The sequence below is a fragment of the Miscanthus floridulus genome, chromosome 10 (assembly GCF_019320115.1).
Source record: "Miscanthus floridulus cultivar M001 chromosome 10, ASM1932011v1, whole genome shotgun sequence".
NCBI classification, from domain to species: domain Eukaryota; kingdom Viridiplantae; phylum Streptophyta; class Magnoliopsida; order Poales; family Poaceae; genus Miscanthus; species Miscanthus floridulus.
In genome coordinates this window covers 80,883,775-80,901,132 of record NC_089589.1, presented here as the reverse complement: position 1 = coordinate 80,901,132, position 17,358 = coordinate 80,883,775, and the positions used below count along the sequence as shown (strand labels likewise).

The 17,358-nt window shown below is 42.1% G+C and overlaps 1 protein-coding gene and 1 pseudogene across 1 annotated transcript; both read left to right on the top strand.

Moving 5' to 3' along the window:
• Positions 1-579: 579 nt before the first annotated feature.
• On the top strand, positions 580-2,767 carry LOC136488950 (chalcone synthase H1-like). The gene is made up of 3 exons (XM_066485716.1): positions 580-752; positions 828-1,009; positions 1,743-2,767. The coding sequence occupies exons 1-3, from the start codon at positions 580-582 to the stop codon at positions 2,765-2,767; spliced, it is 1,380 nt and encodes a 459-aa protein (XP_066341813.1).
• Positions 2,768-4,553: 1,786 nt separating this feature from the next.
• LOC136488949 (uncharacterized) lies at positions 4,554-7,057 on the top strand (annotated as a pseudogene).
• The last annotated feature ends 10,301 nt before the right edge of the window (positions 7,058-17,358 follow it).

Below are 17,358 nucleotides of genomic sequence, written 5' to 3'. Positions count from 1 at the left end.
CTCTTTGATACCATAGGAACCGATGTATGACACTAACAGGCGGTCTCATGTAAATATAAAATAGTATCTATACTAAAGGAAGACGCTATAGTTGTATGAATTAGGCTATAAACTTATCTGTTGATGACTTGTCATGGCTTATATCTAAGTTTTATTGGATTTACTCCTACTATCGACTAATGTATATATATCCGGTAGAGATGGATCGACGGTGATTTTCTGTTTTGTGTAGGAGTGAATGTTTAGCATCGCTAGAACAGATGCATGCAGGCTTCCGCAGTCCCACTCCCACGGACGCAGATGCATGCAGGCCTGCAGGGTGGGCACGACTGGACTAGTCAACCGAGGAGTCAAACTTAACACCCGTTCATTCTTAATGCCCTTTGCTCAGGAAACGATGGAATGGCTTGGGAATCAGAATGAGATTAATGACATGCAGGGGAACACTCTATATATAGTAGGTAGCTCATCCTCCTGAACGCATGTACACCATCCCGAGCTGAAGTAGTGCGCGCACCGGGCAGCCAGTGCAACACATTATTCAGTACCTCTAGCTCTCGATCGTTTGCCGCCGGCGCAATGGCTCTCCTTTGTGCTACCAACGCATTGCGATGCCCAGCTCCATCGCGGCAGTTGGGCCATTGCCATGATGGTCGTCGTCTGCAGTTCGCCGGTGCCACCGGAGCTAACATCTCAGCTCTGCCGGCGAGCGGCCGCAACATCAAGCTTTCCACCGGCTGCATGCCGGCGAGGTAAGTTTTTTCTTCTTTTGTAGCAGTGTGTATGTGTGGTGACTTGTTTGCCTAATTTGGTCCAAATTGTTGCAGAACCGCTGCGGAACAAGAATCACTGAGGTTTCCGATGCAAGCTGAAGGCCTGGCGAATGTGCTGGCTATCGGGACTGCCAACCCGGCCAACTGCGTACTGCAGGAGGACTACCCGGATTGGTTCTTCCGTGTCACCGACAGCGATCACCTCACCCACCTCAAGACCAAGATGAAGAAGATCTGTAAGATTATTCTAGTAGTACTTACTAACGATTACTTTAGATCAAATGTGCTGATATGTTATGGATGAGTATATGGTGACCTAGCATGGAGTGCATTTGCATTTTTTTTTCATGTAGTCCTCTTCAATGTCAATTGTATGTGATATTGATTTATGTAACTGAAGAAATCTCATAGTTATCAAGTAAAATGAATATAGCTGACGCCTTTCATTTGGTTGGACAAATTCATAAAGTAGTTCAGTAAACAGAGAAATCCATATCGTTGAAAATTAATGTAGAAAAATAATGGGTTTTTAGTGTTCTTGCCCCTTATTTTGATGTGCAATTGTGATTTTATCCTCGTTTTTCTAACTTTGTAATTTTGCCCTTCACTACTAGCAAGTCAATGCGATTTTGCCCCTGATCTTTGTGAATTTGCCCCTGCTTTGATCGTTGACTAGGGGCAAAATCGCATTGACTTGCTCGTAGTGAAGGGCAAAATCACAAAGTTAGAAAAACAAGAGCAAAATCACAATTGCACATCAAAATAAGGACAATAACACAATAGCCCAAAAATAATATGTATTGCGCAAACTATATATATATATATATATAGTTCAGAAACAACGTGCATATTTACTATTCATACTTATTGCATGATTCTTTAATCTCGTTCCCATCAATATTCATGTCTTCCGAACTATAGAAGTAAGTAATAATGAAAGAATGAATTATTGCATCGTTTCGCATGCAGGCGGAAAAACTGAGATCCACAAACGCTATTTCCACCACGACGAAGAGCTGCTCCGCAGCCACCCGGACTTCCTCGACGGCACGCTGCCATCCCTCGACGCCCGCCAAGCTATCGCGGCCACCGCCGTGCCGGAGCTCGCCGCGGCCGCGGGGGCCAACGCGATCGCCGAGTGGGGCCGACCAGCGTCTGACATCACGCACGTCATCTTCTGCACCTACTCAGCCACCCATATGCCCGGCGCGGACCTCCGCCTCGCGTCGCTGCTGGGACTCGGAGCCAGCGTGGAGCGCACCATGCTCTACTACAACGGCTGCAACTCCGGCTCCGTCGCGCTCCGCCTCGCCAAGGACATCGCCGAGAACAACCGCGGGGCGCGCGTCCTCGTCGCCTGCGCCGAGATCACCCTCGTATTCTTCCGCGCGCCGGACGAGGCCCGCACCGACACGCTGGTGGTGCCGGCGCTGTTTGGGGACGGCGCAGGCGCTGTCGTCGTCGGCTCCGACCCGGAGGCGGGCACCGAGCGTCCGCTCTTCGAGATGGTGTCGTCGGCTCAGGCAGCCATACCGTGGACCGAGCACGTCGTCTCCACGACGCTCGGTAAGTGCGGGCTTGTCTACGAGCTTTCCAGCGAGCTGCCGTCGCTGGTTGCTGCCAACATTGAGCGATGCCTTGTGGACGCATGGCAGCCGCTGGCGCTGGGCCAGCTGATGAGTGGCGACTGGAATGACCTCTTTTGGGTGGTGCACCCCGGAGGCCGCGCCGTCTTGGATGGCGTCCAGGATGCGCTTGGTCTGGATGAGTGCAAGCTCAAAGCAAGCCGCCGGGTGCTGAGTGAGTACAGTAACATGAGTGGCGTCACCATCATCTTTGTTCTTGATGAAATGCGTCGTCGCTGCCGCCACAGCAATGGTGACAAGGAGGATGGTGTTGAGGATATGGAGAAGGAATCTGAGTGGGGAGCCATGGTGGGGTTCGGACCAGGGCTTACCGTTGAGACCATGCTGCTGCGGGCCATGGGAAATTAGCTGGAGCCAGGAGGTACCTGCAAGTACTTCATCACAGGAGCGAGATAATCTCTCAAGATGGCCGGATTTCATCAATTAATGCATGCATGCAATGGACATGCCTATGTTTAAGTTTCTGCTTTATTTGTGATTGCCCCTGGCTTCTTTGTACAAGCCAGAATTTCAATAAAATAATTGTTGGACAAAATACTATTTATTTTTTAATCCAATGGGAATGGTTATTTTCATAAGTTGGCTGATGGTTGAAATATATTTCTTATTTCAGAGCAATGAGCGTACAACTCACGAAGGGCGCACCTCGCTCTGTCTAGATCTCTAGTATTAACTGGTTTCACAGAAAAAAGAAGAAGAGAAATTAAGGTCTCATGCTGGTGATGAACACCTTCTAACATTGATGACATATTTTAAGAAACTATTTTTTCTCTCTTTGTTAATTTCAATATCACGTCATCATTTTACTTAATTGATCGACGCCCTAATCGATGTCATACCTATTCAACACAGTGGACTGCCCTAACAAAATTAACCCACTCAACCAGGCCAGCTACCCGAGCTGTGCCCGTGTACAAAAAACAGACGTACTCCCTCCAGTCTAGCGTACAAAACAGACGTACACCCTCTGAGCTGTGCCCATGTACAAAACAGATGCACAAATACAATATACTCATTGATGTCATCAATATTTGTACTCTTTTATATAATTTAGTCAAACATAAAAAAGGTTGACTTAGAATAACTTTAGAAATTGACTTGTTTAGAGAGAGGAGCAGATCCGTCCCATTCCTAATGGTTGTACCTAAACCTGGAAGTGGATTTGGATCATCAGAAGTGCAAATGGATTTAACCCACTCTGAATTTAATTGGACGGATACTGTTTGGATGTGGATATCCATTGGCATAAGGCGCAAAGACATCGGATTGGACTGGATCAAGAGACATGTATATCCAAAAATCCGTTGGATCTGTCCCCTCCCTCCCGTGCCTCTCTTCCTGGCGGCAGCGTGCATGTCGTGCTCCTCCACCTACGCCGCCGGCGATGACGGTGAGGAGTCCTAAGCAAGCTAAGGCAAGGTTGGTGAGGGATCCAAATTACACGCAGGCAGCAAACCGCGTGTCCGTTCCTCTCTAGCCTGCGATGGCCACGGCAGCTGCGGCGAGGCACCACCACCACCACCGGCACAGCAGGGTGCGGAGCAGGAACATCACCGGGGGCAGCGCAGCAGGAGCAGGATACAGGGCTCGTCGCAGGCGCATGTTGCAGCGCTATCCGCGGAGTTCTGGCGGCCGCGGCGATGGGGGCCACCACGACGGTGGCCGCAGCTTCCTGCTGTGGGCCTGTCGCCGGAGGTGGAGCTCGGCCGCTCGTTCTTCCTCGACGTGCTCTACGCCGCCGGAAGGACCCGGCCACGAGGAGCAGCTCGGGGCGGCTATTGATGAGGAGAGCGAGGGCATGCCGCTGCTCCCCGGCTGAGGAGGCCATGCCGCGGTAGAGCGCGGAGGGCCCTTGGCACGGAGGATGCCACGGAGGAGGCGCGCGGCGGAGGGTTGCAGGCACGGCGCATCGCGGCGGCGCAAGTTCTGTGATCTGCGGCTGTGCCCAAAAGGCCAAAGCTCAAGTTTTTTTAGGTAGAAAGGTCGCCCTTCTCTTTTTTTGTCGACGTACTCTGCCTCTTTCGTCAACAAGCCGTGTTTCTTTTTCCTTTCGAGATTTTCTAGTTTTTCAAGCAGCCACGACCTGTTCCCTACCTCCCTGTCAACTGGATGCAGATGGGTCGAATGCTTCATCGGAGGCTAAAAAGAAGGCCTCCCCCAGCAGAAAAGTAGGGAACTCTGGAGCTGCCAAGAGGACTAGATCCCATCTAACATTGGACAGGCTCCCACAGGTACCAAACAAAACCTTGTCATCTAGATAATCCAGTTAACATTTTCGTAGCGCATTCTGCGTAGTATACAAGGCTGTAAGAAGTTAATGCCTTAATGGGCTTGAAACAGTAGTGACCAAAACATTCAGGCCTGAAATGAATTGACCTCTTCACAGTGTACGTGTTCACATTTTAATTAAATAAAGTCATTTAAAAAAACATTTTGATTATAAAGAATACATCAGGACATTGCCGCTTCTGCAAACACAAGCAAATAATACTAGTGAGAGTGCGTGTTGAGGTTGTCTTTTATCCTTCTATACACAGGATGTGTTGAACCAGATAGTTGCTCTCCTGCCAATGCAAGATGCTGCACATGCCGCCTGTGTCTCCCAGGAGCTTCTACTGTCCTGGCGATATTACCCTGAGCTCTCATTCAGTCGCAAAACACTAGCTTTGGTTGAACAGAGTAGTTGTATAAAAGGTCAAATGGCTTCTTCTATCATCAGCAGGATCAATGGCATTCTTCGAAACCATGCTGGCGGTTGGGTGAAGAGGCTTAAGTTTGAACTCGGGGTTTTCCGCGATCTGCAATACCATCATATTGATTATTGGCTTGATGCAGCCACCCCTGGAATCGAGGAACTCACCCTGGAGCTTGCCCTGGATGACAAAATGAAATACAGATTCCCATGTAGTGTCTTTGTTGAAGAACAAGGATGTTCAATTAGATCTCTTTGCCTCTATGCCTGCGCTTTTCACCCTGAACAAGGATCTTGTTCGTTCAGAAGCTTGAGAAGAGTGCATTTTAGCTGGGTGCACATTACCACAGAAGAGACTGGGATCTTTCTTTCTAACTCCCTTACTCTGGAGCATTTGGAACTTTGGTACTGCAATGAGATAGCTTGCCTAAGAATACCTTGCACAGTGCAGGAGCTCAGTTACTTGCGGGTGGGGCGATGCAACAAGCTGGAGGTAATAGAGAGTGATGCTCCAAATATCTCCACCTTTCACTACGAAGGACCCATTATACCTTTCTCGCTTGGAGATTCATAGCAACTGAAGGACATAAGGATATCAATCTACCCTTGGTTGAACTTGTTCGAGTATGCACGTAAAAAGCTTCCAACAATTGCCCCGAATGTTGAAACTCTGTTCCTGATGTCTGCTGATGAGATCGGTGCGTTTTATAACCTATGGATTGTGCCACAAGAACGATTAATCCACCTCAAGCACCAGGAGCTTGCAATGGTTGGACCAAGGACTGTGATCAGCTTTCACTACAGATACTTGTTTCTTGTTCCTTTTCTCATCGCTTGCCCAGCATTGGAAACTTTTATCTTGCATGTATGTCATATTTGTGACTCCAAGTGTGATTTATTTCTTTTACTCTTCAGTTATTTACCCTGTGTGTTTATCCTTGCTAATGAATTCTTCTTAATATTTTATTTGTGCTGGTGGAGTCGTCATTTGGTTATTGACCCTTCGGAAATAATGGAGCTTCCAAGGCATCATCATGAGAACATCAAGCACGTGACGATCACCAGTTTTTGCCCCATAACAAGACTGATGGAGCTGATATTTTACATCCTTGAGAATGCAGTGTCTCTTCAATGCCTTACGCTGGACAACAAAATCCGTGGTTTTGAGAAGGATTTAGTCGCACGCATTTTACAGGATACAGAAACCCGTGATTTTTAACAGTGGCAGACTAATTTCGGTGAAAACCAAGAATTTCTCCAGTACATGAGGTGGACACATCCAATTCCATACTGGGAGGCTTACCTTTCTCATGTTGCGATCAAAAAGTATGTCCCTGCATCTGTAGAACTGAAGATATTAGGTGCCCCTCCTGATGAAGTTATGCTCTCTATCTTAGCGTTGGAAAGCCGGGCAGGCTGGTAATCATCACTCAAGGGATGGTTGGATCAAGATGTATGATAATTCCTGAATATATCGCGATGGGTTTGCTGTCCCTCATTTTTATCACCTCAGTGCTTTTTGATGGCCGCACAATGTGGAGCCGCTGGCCCCTTGAGCCCAAAACAGCAGAGAATGTTATAAGGGATGTTGACCTTAGCTAAAGGTGGGTCCGAATAAAATATGAGGCCAATTCTATGTTATTTCTAAGATCTTGTGTGGTTTTAAGGCGGGGCTCACGTGCACATTAAAAATTGGAGATGACAAGGTTGAGACGTAGCCTTGTTACTGTGTATGACGAGGGATTGTCATAGATGATAAGTCCTTGTGGTTGAGATGTTCTTACTTAGAACTGACCAGAGGTGAAGTAGCGGCAGTGCAATGTGTATATTAGTTATGTATGTGCAGGCATTGGAGAGACTTAGTGATTAATGGTGATGGTGGTGGTCAAGTAAGGTTCGTGCTGATGTACCATGTGAAGGGCGACAAGAGGGCCTTGACCAAGTGATCAAGGCCTAGAGAACCGCAAGTGATCAATGGGCATGCGGCAGGGATGAAGATGGTGTCAACTAGAGTCAAAGCAACAATCAAACCATGTCAAGGCGGGCGCACAAGGATCGACTGACAAAGTACAAATGGGCCACGTGTTGACATTGTGGAGATCGCATAAAGGCTACGTGACTCTCAAGGGTTTAGTGGTTTCAGCCTCAAAACCACGGACACGGGTTTGCTAGTTCCGGTCTCAAAACCAAAGAGTGGTGGATCGTCGGACACGTGGTGGCGTCACGAAGCTTCCATCAAGGTGAAATGAAGTCATGAAGACACCAAGTCTATTTGATGGATGAGAAAAAGTCTAGACCATTTTGCCCCCTCAAGGATATATATCTAGTATTAGGTGCTAGGGATATTTAAGTCTTTCTCCATGGACCTATGTATCTACTAGTTGGGAGAGATATCTGTTGCAACCCTAATCTCATTTTCATCTCTAGGTTAGCCATGAACTAAAAGGTTAGGAAGGTTTGAATAGAGAGTGAAATCCTCTTCCTTGGTCTTCTAAATATAGTGGGAAGATGAAGACGTCTTCGAACAAACATCTCTTCAAGATGTCTCTTCAAGTGGACACATCTGCAGGAGTGATTTCATCAAGATTTGAGTAGGCATTAACAGCAGTTTCATAGAAAATAAGAATGGTTGTGTTTTTCTTTGGGGGACACTACACTCTTTCACCACACTTCTTCACAATGTATATATTTAATCACAGATTAATATAATACACAAGTCCTTCAACTATATTATTTCATTTACATTCATACTTTATTAACACTCTTAATAAGATAATATAGACTGTTAGTGGATGGGCCAGACGTCTATTTCGTAGATGTGCACTCGCTGGATTGTTGCGTTGTGTATCGGATCTGTTAAATAATTGTCGTCTATTAGCCTAATCAAGGTAAGAGGTACGGTGTTCAGCATGAAAGCGTCGGAGCTATCTCTTTATAGACGCAACAACCCAAAAATGCCAGAGGATCCGGTTTCCGCGCAAGGTAGAGCATGGTGTGCCTTTGTTCAGCTATACATTCAATGCTCGAAAATAATGTGTAATCTAAGCACGTAATGAAACAATGTATCATAGTGGATTATTATTTCAACCATCAACCAAATCTATACATATTTTTTAGATAAATGAAAGAACATCCGGCTTCATCCCGCAAGTGAGAAATTTCCCCAAAATTATTGCAGAATACAAATGCTTAAAACAAAATCAGTTTCATACACTAATTAAACTTAATTTGTAAGCCTAAAGACATAAGGCCATTCATGGGAGGCAAATAAGACCATTGCCTCATACTCTAATGTGCGACAAGACAAGCAAAGAAAATGTTCTTTATTATCATCATAACACTGCAGTTGATTCCAATGACGGAGCTAATAAGTTCTTCGGGAGTAAGACCTGCACAAAGTTTTTAGGTTTACAATTGTCAAAAACAATTTTATTTATTGTCAACCAAATAGACTAGCAAAAGGCTGTTGCCCATGTTAGTAAAATGTTCCCAATTTTCACCGCTGGTTTATTATGATACGGTTCATATGATGAACCAGCGGTGAAAATTATCATCAACGGTTTTAAATAAAACAGAAGGTAAAAATACCGTTGGCGAAAACTATTACTACAGTAGTGACCAAGAATTATAATAAATCTGCTATAGCAAGCATTATACTAATTTACCACTATCAAACAATTACTACTTTATAAAAAAAATCACTACTTGGACACTAGAGCAAGACAATAATCTGAGTTGGGAAATTGAAGAAATGGGAGAAGCAAAGATCATTAAAATGATCAAAGCATCCAGCGATCCACCACTAACAAAGCAATATATACCACCGTTTAGTCATAACAAAAGCTATGAACATTAAATCCTAGCATACGAATAGAGCTAGATTACGAGATAACTCGATTTTGGCTATTCTCGTTAGGTTAACGAGTCAGAAAGCTAGCTCAGCTAGGTTGTTTACAAGTTTAAGTTAGCTCGTCTAGCTTTGCGAGCTAGGTAATAATATATATATATATACACACACACGCAAAGCTAGACGAGCTAGTATACATTTATCTGAAACTTGATAATTAATACAAAAGCAACTCATTCATAAGCCTTAATAAATAAAAAAAGGTTAACACATGTACAAATAAGACAATACAATAAAGTACTACGTTAGATATCCCTAGTTCATACTCTATACTATACTATACCATAAATGATGCAACCATTAATGATTATCCATATATCTATTTGAAACAAAAAAAGTTATAGCATCATAGTTCAGATCCAACCATCAACCAATTAGGCTCACGAGCACACTCGATAGATCCCGCTTGCGAGCAGGCTCGCTTACACGAGCTGAAACGTAGGCTTATCTCATTGAAATATATAAACGAGCCGAGGTATTAACGAGAGAGCCGACTCGAGCGAGTTGTTGAGCTATCAGCTTTTTGCCCAACCCTACATAGGAAGCAAATTAGCATCGAATTTTGCAATCTGTTTTATTCTACCGTCCATACATGTTTAGTTTAGCATTACTTGTCAGTTTCATCAAATGCATACTACTCTATCTTCTCAGGTTACATGTGCAGCAAAGGCTCGAATCAATCTATACATACATCTAGATGACCATCCAATTTGTGTCCCTGAAAGCTCAAAAGGCTTAGAAGCTTTGTGCCTTGCTTAAGATACCTTACCCATTTAGGTGAGGATTGCATTGCCACGGCTCCGCACCGTACGTACGGGAAGGGAGAACATGAAAAGGCATCTAGCGCATATAGCAAGCCAAAGCACTAATTTGTGCCTTGCTTAAGATACCTTACCCATTTAGGTGAGGATTGCATTGCCACGGCTCCGCACCGTACGTACGGGAAGGGAGAACATGAAAAGGCCCCATTCGCTTCGCTGAAAAAACAAACCGAAACGTTGTTTCAGCTGATTTGTTGTGAGAGAGAAATACTGTTTCGATAAAAAAAACAAGCTAAAAAGACGGATTTTAAGAGAAGCGAACATGGCCAATATGCCCTTTTTTCGACATAGAATAAACCATATGTACGTGCTGCGCCTGTATGGGAGGGACTTCTTGGGCGCGGCACCAGTTTTCTGCCGAACTGTCAGCCTAGCTTTAACACGTCTACACTCTCTGAATGTCCACGAATACGTTGTCTGACTATGCAATCTGCCACCATCTGATGGATGACAACACAGAAGAAAGAAAAGCGTCGAGGTTTAGCACAAACCACGCAGGATTGAGTCCGATACATATACATATACCCGATAGGCTGCTTCTGCAGATGGCCATCTGCCAGTAGTATAGTTTTGTTCATATTCTTAATCGCATTTGATTCGTGATACATGAAATCCACGTTTTCATATGTTGAATGTATAGTTTGACGTTTCCTCAAGAAAAGTATATTTTGACCATCTTATTCATAAAACAAAATTAAAAAAAAAATTGTACTATTGGCCCACCAGTTGATCCCGTCACCAGTTTTAGCAGTAGGCCCCTAGAGTTGCTAAAAAAAAGCAGTAGGCCCCTAGCAAGGTTCGATGCATGGTTGAGACTTGGTGACAGTCATCCTGTGAAATCCGCATTGAACTAATTCTCTTCTTCCAAGTCAAACAAACGCAGTACAATCTTTTCATGGGCCCTACCTACCAATGAAAACATAGCACAAGCTTTCCATCTTTATCTGGTCACAAGTGAAGAATAACTGACTTATTTCCATCTTGGACCGCACCTTGTTGACATAGAGAAAATTAACAATTAAACATGAAAATAAAACTATGATAGTGTTTTCATTTAGTTAAATATAACTAAACTCATATAGGACTATAGAATTTAGAGCTTTAGATTCAATCATTTGAAATATATTACTTGTAAATTTTTACTTTGAGCAAAAAAGTAATGGCCAAGAATACAAATGTAACACCCTAAGATTTGCCACTTTTGAAAATAGAGTTAAAATGATTTATTTGTGAATTTTTGTGCACATGAAAACATAGGAAAATAAAAATTTTCATTAATTTAAAATTTATCATAAGGTAGAAACGTGTTTGTTGCATTCATGCCGATCGCACCTCGTGTTTCTATGTGCAAAATGTGTGTTTTTATACGTTTAGTAGACGAATATCTATCTCTAGGAATTTTCCGGCTTCTTTCTGAAATTTAATCCCTACCTCCTTCACCTTAATCTTTATGTTCCAAGTTCCCAACAATTTTTTATGAGCTCCAAATACTTTATTTGGGTTCCTCATGTTCCATAATGTCTCTGGGAATTTTCCCCGAATTTTCAGAGCTTTCGAAGTATTTTTCGCGGCTTAAATAATAATTCTAGACTTTTCTAGAATTATTTTATCCACGAAATTAATTAATTCCGAAAATAATAAATCTCTCATTTTTTTCCAACGCTCAAAGCCCATGTGCAATAATCCTAATAAATCCTAAAGGCCCATGCATTTATTTACTAATGGGCTTTAATGTTTATTTAGGCCCATTAGTGCAGGTGGACGATGCAACGCCAATTAGTACCATATCGCTAGTTGACGTGAATGTGTGGAATTTTTCTTTCTATATATATCAACCAATCCCTTGGGCAAAGCACACCAAAACTACCGAAAGGGGAGCCTCTAGTTTAGGAAATCCCTCGTGTAGTAAATTAATTTTTTTTTATCCTCCTTCTCTCGTCGCCGTCGTCGCCATCACCGTCGCCGCCGCGCTGCTCAGCCTGGCCTGCCTCCATCGTCGGGGTCGTGTGTGCCGTTCGTCTCCAGCCAGGTCATGCAAAAGCTGCATCTCGATCTCTACTAGCACCAGGACGCCTCTATCAGCGGAAGCAAGCTGCCAGGTCTTCCGTGCACCCTTTGCCAATGCTCGATCTTCATTGCCGTGAATCTATGAGCCACCGAGCAACCTATGAAGGTACATGTCCTACGTACCTGACCTGAATTGCTCTCTCTAACTTGCCCTGTTTTATCTCCTACTAGTCATCACGTGCCTTTGATTAAGCTTTTTCCAACAGGAAAAACTAGCTGCATCTATGCTTGACCGAGCTGCTGGCCTACTCCCAAAACTCTAGAACCTTGCTGCCGTCAACTTCCTAGTGTCCAGAGCTCTCTGATACTTAAGACAAATATACAAAGGTCGTCCCTCGTTACGCGCTAAGGTTTCTGTTGTTTCATCATTTTAAATCCTTCCATGTTACACTGAGGTCGTAGTGACGTAATTTACGTGTTAATGACGTTGATCGTGTGGTATGTTTGTAAATTTTATAAATTACATATTTAATTTAATTATTAATTGCGTGTAATTGACTTTCGAATTAAAAGCAATATAAGTTTAACGTCCGCCTTTTATATGTCAGATGTTAACTTGATTAATTACAACATTAATATGTTTTTAATTTGTAATCTGCTTAGTCTAGACATGTTTCAAACATAAAACTAGTTTAGATGCTCACTTGTTTACTTTCTTTTCATAAAAGAAATGTATTTGCTTATATATGATTCTCTAAACATTTATGAATAATATATAGCTAGATTTAACTTGGTAATTAACACATGATTTTGTTTAATTAAAAATAAAACATGCGCATAGTCTTTTCTTTCATCTTTTATAATATAAAACTTTGGTAGTCGTTTCTTTTTAACCGTAGACCTGTTTTTGGTGTTTTGTGATCTCGGGACCGTAGCAACAAGCCATTTCTTTTAGTACGTTGTTTTATCTTGTGTGGTGTACTGTACTTAGATGCTTTTATTTGTTGCTTGTATGTTTGCCTATGCATGGTGCTTGCTATGAGTAGAATGAGAACCGTTTGTGAGCACTAAAGATCAGAAGGTGATGACCAGAAGCAAAGTATAAGGAAAATGTGAGAAAGAGTAAAAGGCAAGTATAGCATGGGATCTTTCTTGTTGTCCTATATACCTTTAATCATTTAATTCATACTGCATGTGTCTATCTTGACTACCACTAAGGATTTTCTAGTACTTTGTTACCTTGTACCTTGATACCTATGGGGTATTGCATTGGGTAGTATGATGCTAGTGCTCAGCTACAACTATGATCTTGTAACTTGACTAATGTAATATGCAATAAACATTAAAAGATGTTTTTAGCAACATGGAACAAGGGGGCTAGAGCATTGGGCTATTTTATGGTGCTCTAGATTCCTCTCCCTAAGGACTTAACTATAAGTGATCATCCGGGACTTACAGTACAGCTGTGAGGGCTACATGGCTCTGGCTTTAGCTCAGTATGAGGACCTTTTCTAGCTTGTTAGTGGTTACCTTTATTGGCGTAAGAATGGCTTGCCGAATCGGGTATAGGAAAGCCTCTACTCTTATGTGTATAGCCGTGATGGAATTGTGCCATTCGATAGGGGGTTCCTATATCTGTTTGTCGAGTGAATCTAATGGCCCTAACTTGTTAGACGAACCTTTGAAAGGCTTCATAGTGAACCCTGCCGATCTTCCTTGGAAGTGGGTCAAGAGATTAGCTACCTCGGGCGAAAGGGTAAATCACGACTCACAGTGAAAGTGTACAACCTCTGCAGAGTGTAAAACTGGTATATCAGCCGTGCTCACGGTCACGAGCGGCCTTGGAACATTTACGAAATAGATGATGAACACAGATGATACTGATGATGAAGATGCTCACTAATGATTACTGTTTATGCTATTCATTATTCATTTTTACCTGATCATGTGTTTATGGGCTTGTGGATAAACTTGTTGCTACTCAATTGCTAAAATCATGACTCATTAAAAGATAATCACAATTAACCAGTGTCATCCTTTTAAGCCTCATGAACCCCATGTTATATTTGTTGAGTACGACATGTACTTACGCTTGCTTTACTTTTTAAATCTTTGGAAAAATCCCGGATGGGTACCAGATTGCTAGAGTTTGGAGGAATTAGGCTTGTGATCAACCAGTCAGTTGTCCCTGTGGATTTGGAGTCTTCGCCTGAAGATCAGAGTTGTCTTTACGCTGTCTATACTCTGAGGTTATATTCTTTATACTTATACCCTATGTATTTTAGCATTGTCTATTGATATTACCCTTATTTATAGCTATATGTGAGATTTGACATCCTGGGCTCACATATGGTGTGTATCTGGTTTTGTTCTTAAAATCGAGTGCTACAAAGTGGTATCAGAGCAGTGCTGACTGTAGGACGTAAGCCTAGTTAGAAATTGGCCATCTTAAGGTTTTGAAATTGCTATAAAATCCTTGCTCTATGAACCTTGATATTTTCTTCTCTACTATATCTCTACCATTGCTATTCATCTCTACCTTGGTGCTTACTTTAAAGTCCTTATTCTCATCTTCACCCCTTGATTTGATATGCTTTTAGAACTGTTCCTCATCACCTTCTTACGTAATCTAAAGAAGAGTCTTAGGATTGTTATCCCTAGTATAATGAGGACGATAGTATCGCTAGTTGAGTCAATGATTGAGTGTGCACCTTTATTGCTTATTGAATTGTCATTATTCTTATGATTGTTTTGTATCTTTGTAATGATTGCAATGATCTTGTTGGGTGTTCCCACAATTTTATTTAGTTTATAGGCCTAAGGTATAAGGATTAGTGAAATAAACAGTTGGGTTATGGTATTCTTCTGTTTCCTCTATCCTGTCTTTTCGGAGCAGTCTACACTCTTCGGCTTATATCTCTATTCTTGGACAACCAAAAATCATGAGAAACTTATGGACAATAGTAGACTCCAATATCTTTCTCTGAGCACAAGAATCAGCCTGATATCTACTTTGGTTATGGAGATATGAAAATCACAAGGCGATGCATTTGTGCTGTTTAGAACCTAGAATAGTTTCTCTTGTGCACTATTTTCAACTAAGTTAACTGCAGAATTTGGGACAGTGTTCTATAAGGAAGTTGTGGAGGATTTGATAAGCTTTCCAATGATATAAGCTACAACTTCATTGAATTAACATAATGAGAGTTACTACTGTTTTATTGTGCTGCTGTTTTTCTGCTCGCGAGGAATTTCAGGTTTCTTGTTCTTGCCCATACACAAGAATATCATTGGGATGCCAGAATATCTTGATACTAGTTAGCTCATCTAAAAGAATGTGCAATCTATTCTTGGTGTCCCCTAGTTTATTTTTCTTAAGGGGGTAGCCAAGTTGAAGAATTTACAAGATGAAGTACCCTACGTTCTAGTTTGCGCAGCGGAAGCGTGGTGGTACCCAAAGATGTGAAAGAAGTTCAGAGTCTCAATGAGGTTTGATTAAACGTTCAAGGGAGGTTTAACCAAGATCATCAATATATTGATAATGCTACTGTAAGAGGTTTTAAGTTAGTTTGGATCAAGAGACCTCAACTAAGTGTTTGAAGGAATCCAAGAAGAGGTTGGAGTAAAACCTAAGTATTAGCTTTGCCAGATCCATTCGAGAGTTTCATATCTACAATGATGGACCTTGTCAACGTGTGGGATGTGTCCTTATACAAGAAGAAAAGAAGTGGCTTGTTCACTAAGTCAACTAAGGAAGCGTGAGTTGAACTACCTAGCATGTGATCTAGAGTTATCCATTGTGAAGCATGAAAGTACTGTCTTTTTGGAAGTAAGAGTGACCTCTAGGAGGATCACAAGAATCTATAGGACATCTTCACCAAGTTGGTCATGAGCTTGTGATATCCTCATTGGAATGAAATGGATTATGACTTGGAAAAGTACTATCACTTGGAGAAGCAAAAGTCATGGCCGATGCTCTTAGCAATGGAGAATTGTGCTAAGAAGGTTCGGGTGACACCAAGAATTAAGAATTGAATTCCAAGTTCGAGCAACTTAACCAGAATCATTAATGTTTTGAAGATTGGTAGTAGAATTTCCTTCTGACCAAGAGATTCGTCAGGCTTCGTTGGAATGTGGATGTTTTAAGAAAGAGAATTGGTATTATAGGAAAGGTGGCCTAGTGATTGGAGTACCTATCAAAATCTTAGAATCAGTTTTGACAAGTTACTTGGAGTAAGATTAACAGGTATGCAAAATGAAGTGGGATCATTATCAAGATGATGGAACTACATCAGGAAGTAAAGAAGGATTCAACGACAGAGTATTCCTATGTTATATTTGTTGAGTACGACATGTACTTACGCTTGCTTTATTTTTTAAATCTTTGGAAAAATCCCGGATGGGTACCAAAATGCTAGAGTTTAGAGGAATTAGGCTTGTGATAAACCAGTCAGTTGGCCCTGTGGATTTGGAGTCTTCGCCTGAAGATCGGAGTTGTCTTTACGCTGTCTATACTCTGAGGTTATATTCTTTATACTAATACCCTATGTATTTAAGCATTGTCTATTGATATTACCCTTATTTGTAGCTATATGTGAGATTTGATACCCTGGGCTCACATATGGTGTGTATCTGATTTTGATCTTAAAACCGGATGTATCAACAAATTAGAATTTTTTTAACAAAAATTGAATTCATATGTAAGTATTATAAAATTCGACATCTCCAATTTTCAAACTCAAATGTACATTTGTCATTTTTAGTCACACAATTTGGAGCTTCCAAAATCATTTTTTAAAATTTGAATTGTCCATTTATGATTTTTACATTTTCATAAAGATTATCGATGAACTACATAATTATATTTTTGAATTTCAAGTTTTCACAATTTTGAAAAAGATTGAGAATTTGAATGTATAAGGCTCACAAGTCAAAACAATTATTTAAACATGTAAATTTTAACTCCACTGTAAAAGATTTTTTTGTGAGCATAAAAATAGATTAATTCGAATGTTAAACATTGGTGCCCCTGCACGGCGTCTACTCAGTTGACAAGGATGTGAATTAAGTAGTATCTTCTGGAGTGGATCACTAGTAGAGGAAAAGACGTGTGCACCCATGGCTATGAACGGCTAGTGGAGATACGCATACACTAGTGGTGGACTTAAGAAAACTGCCTATGTAAATTATGTTCCAAATGCATTCACTACCGGAGAGAACTACTTTACCGAGTGCATAATAGTTTGCCGAGTGCATTCCATCGGACACTCGGCAAAGAAATGCCGTCGGCAAATCTGCCTTTGTCGAGTGCCGGGCACTCGGCAAAGATTGGCCGTCGGCAAAAATCTGCCTTTGCCGAGTGCCGGGCGCTCGGCAAAGATTGGCCGTCGACAAAAAAAATTTACCGAGTGCCGGGCGTTCGGCAAATTCCGGCCGTCAGCAAAGGTGGCCGGCGTGACGGCGGCCACCTGCCGTCAGCCTTTGCCGAGCGCTCCGCCGTTTGGCGCTCGAC

Coding starts and splice junctions, on each gene's coding strand:
- LOC136488950 (XM_066485716.1), top strand. CDS start 580: ATGGCTCTCCTTTGTGCTACCAACGCATTGCGATGCCCAGCTCCATCG. Junction 753..827: donor ACCGGCTGCATGCCGGCGAG/GTAAGTTTTTTC, acceptor AAATTGTTGCAG/AACCGCTGCGGAACAAGAAT. Junction 1,010..1,742: donor GACCAAGATGAAGAAGATCT/GTAAGATTATTC, acceptor TTTCGCATGCAG/GCGGAAAAACTGAGATCCAC.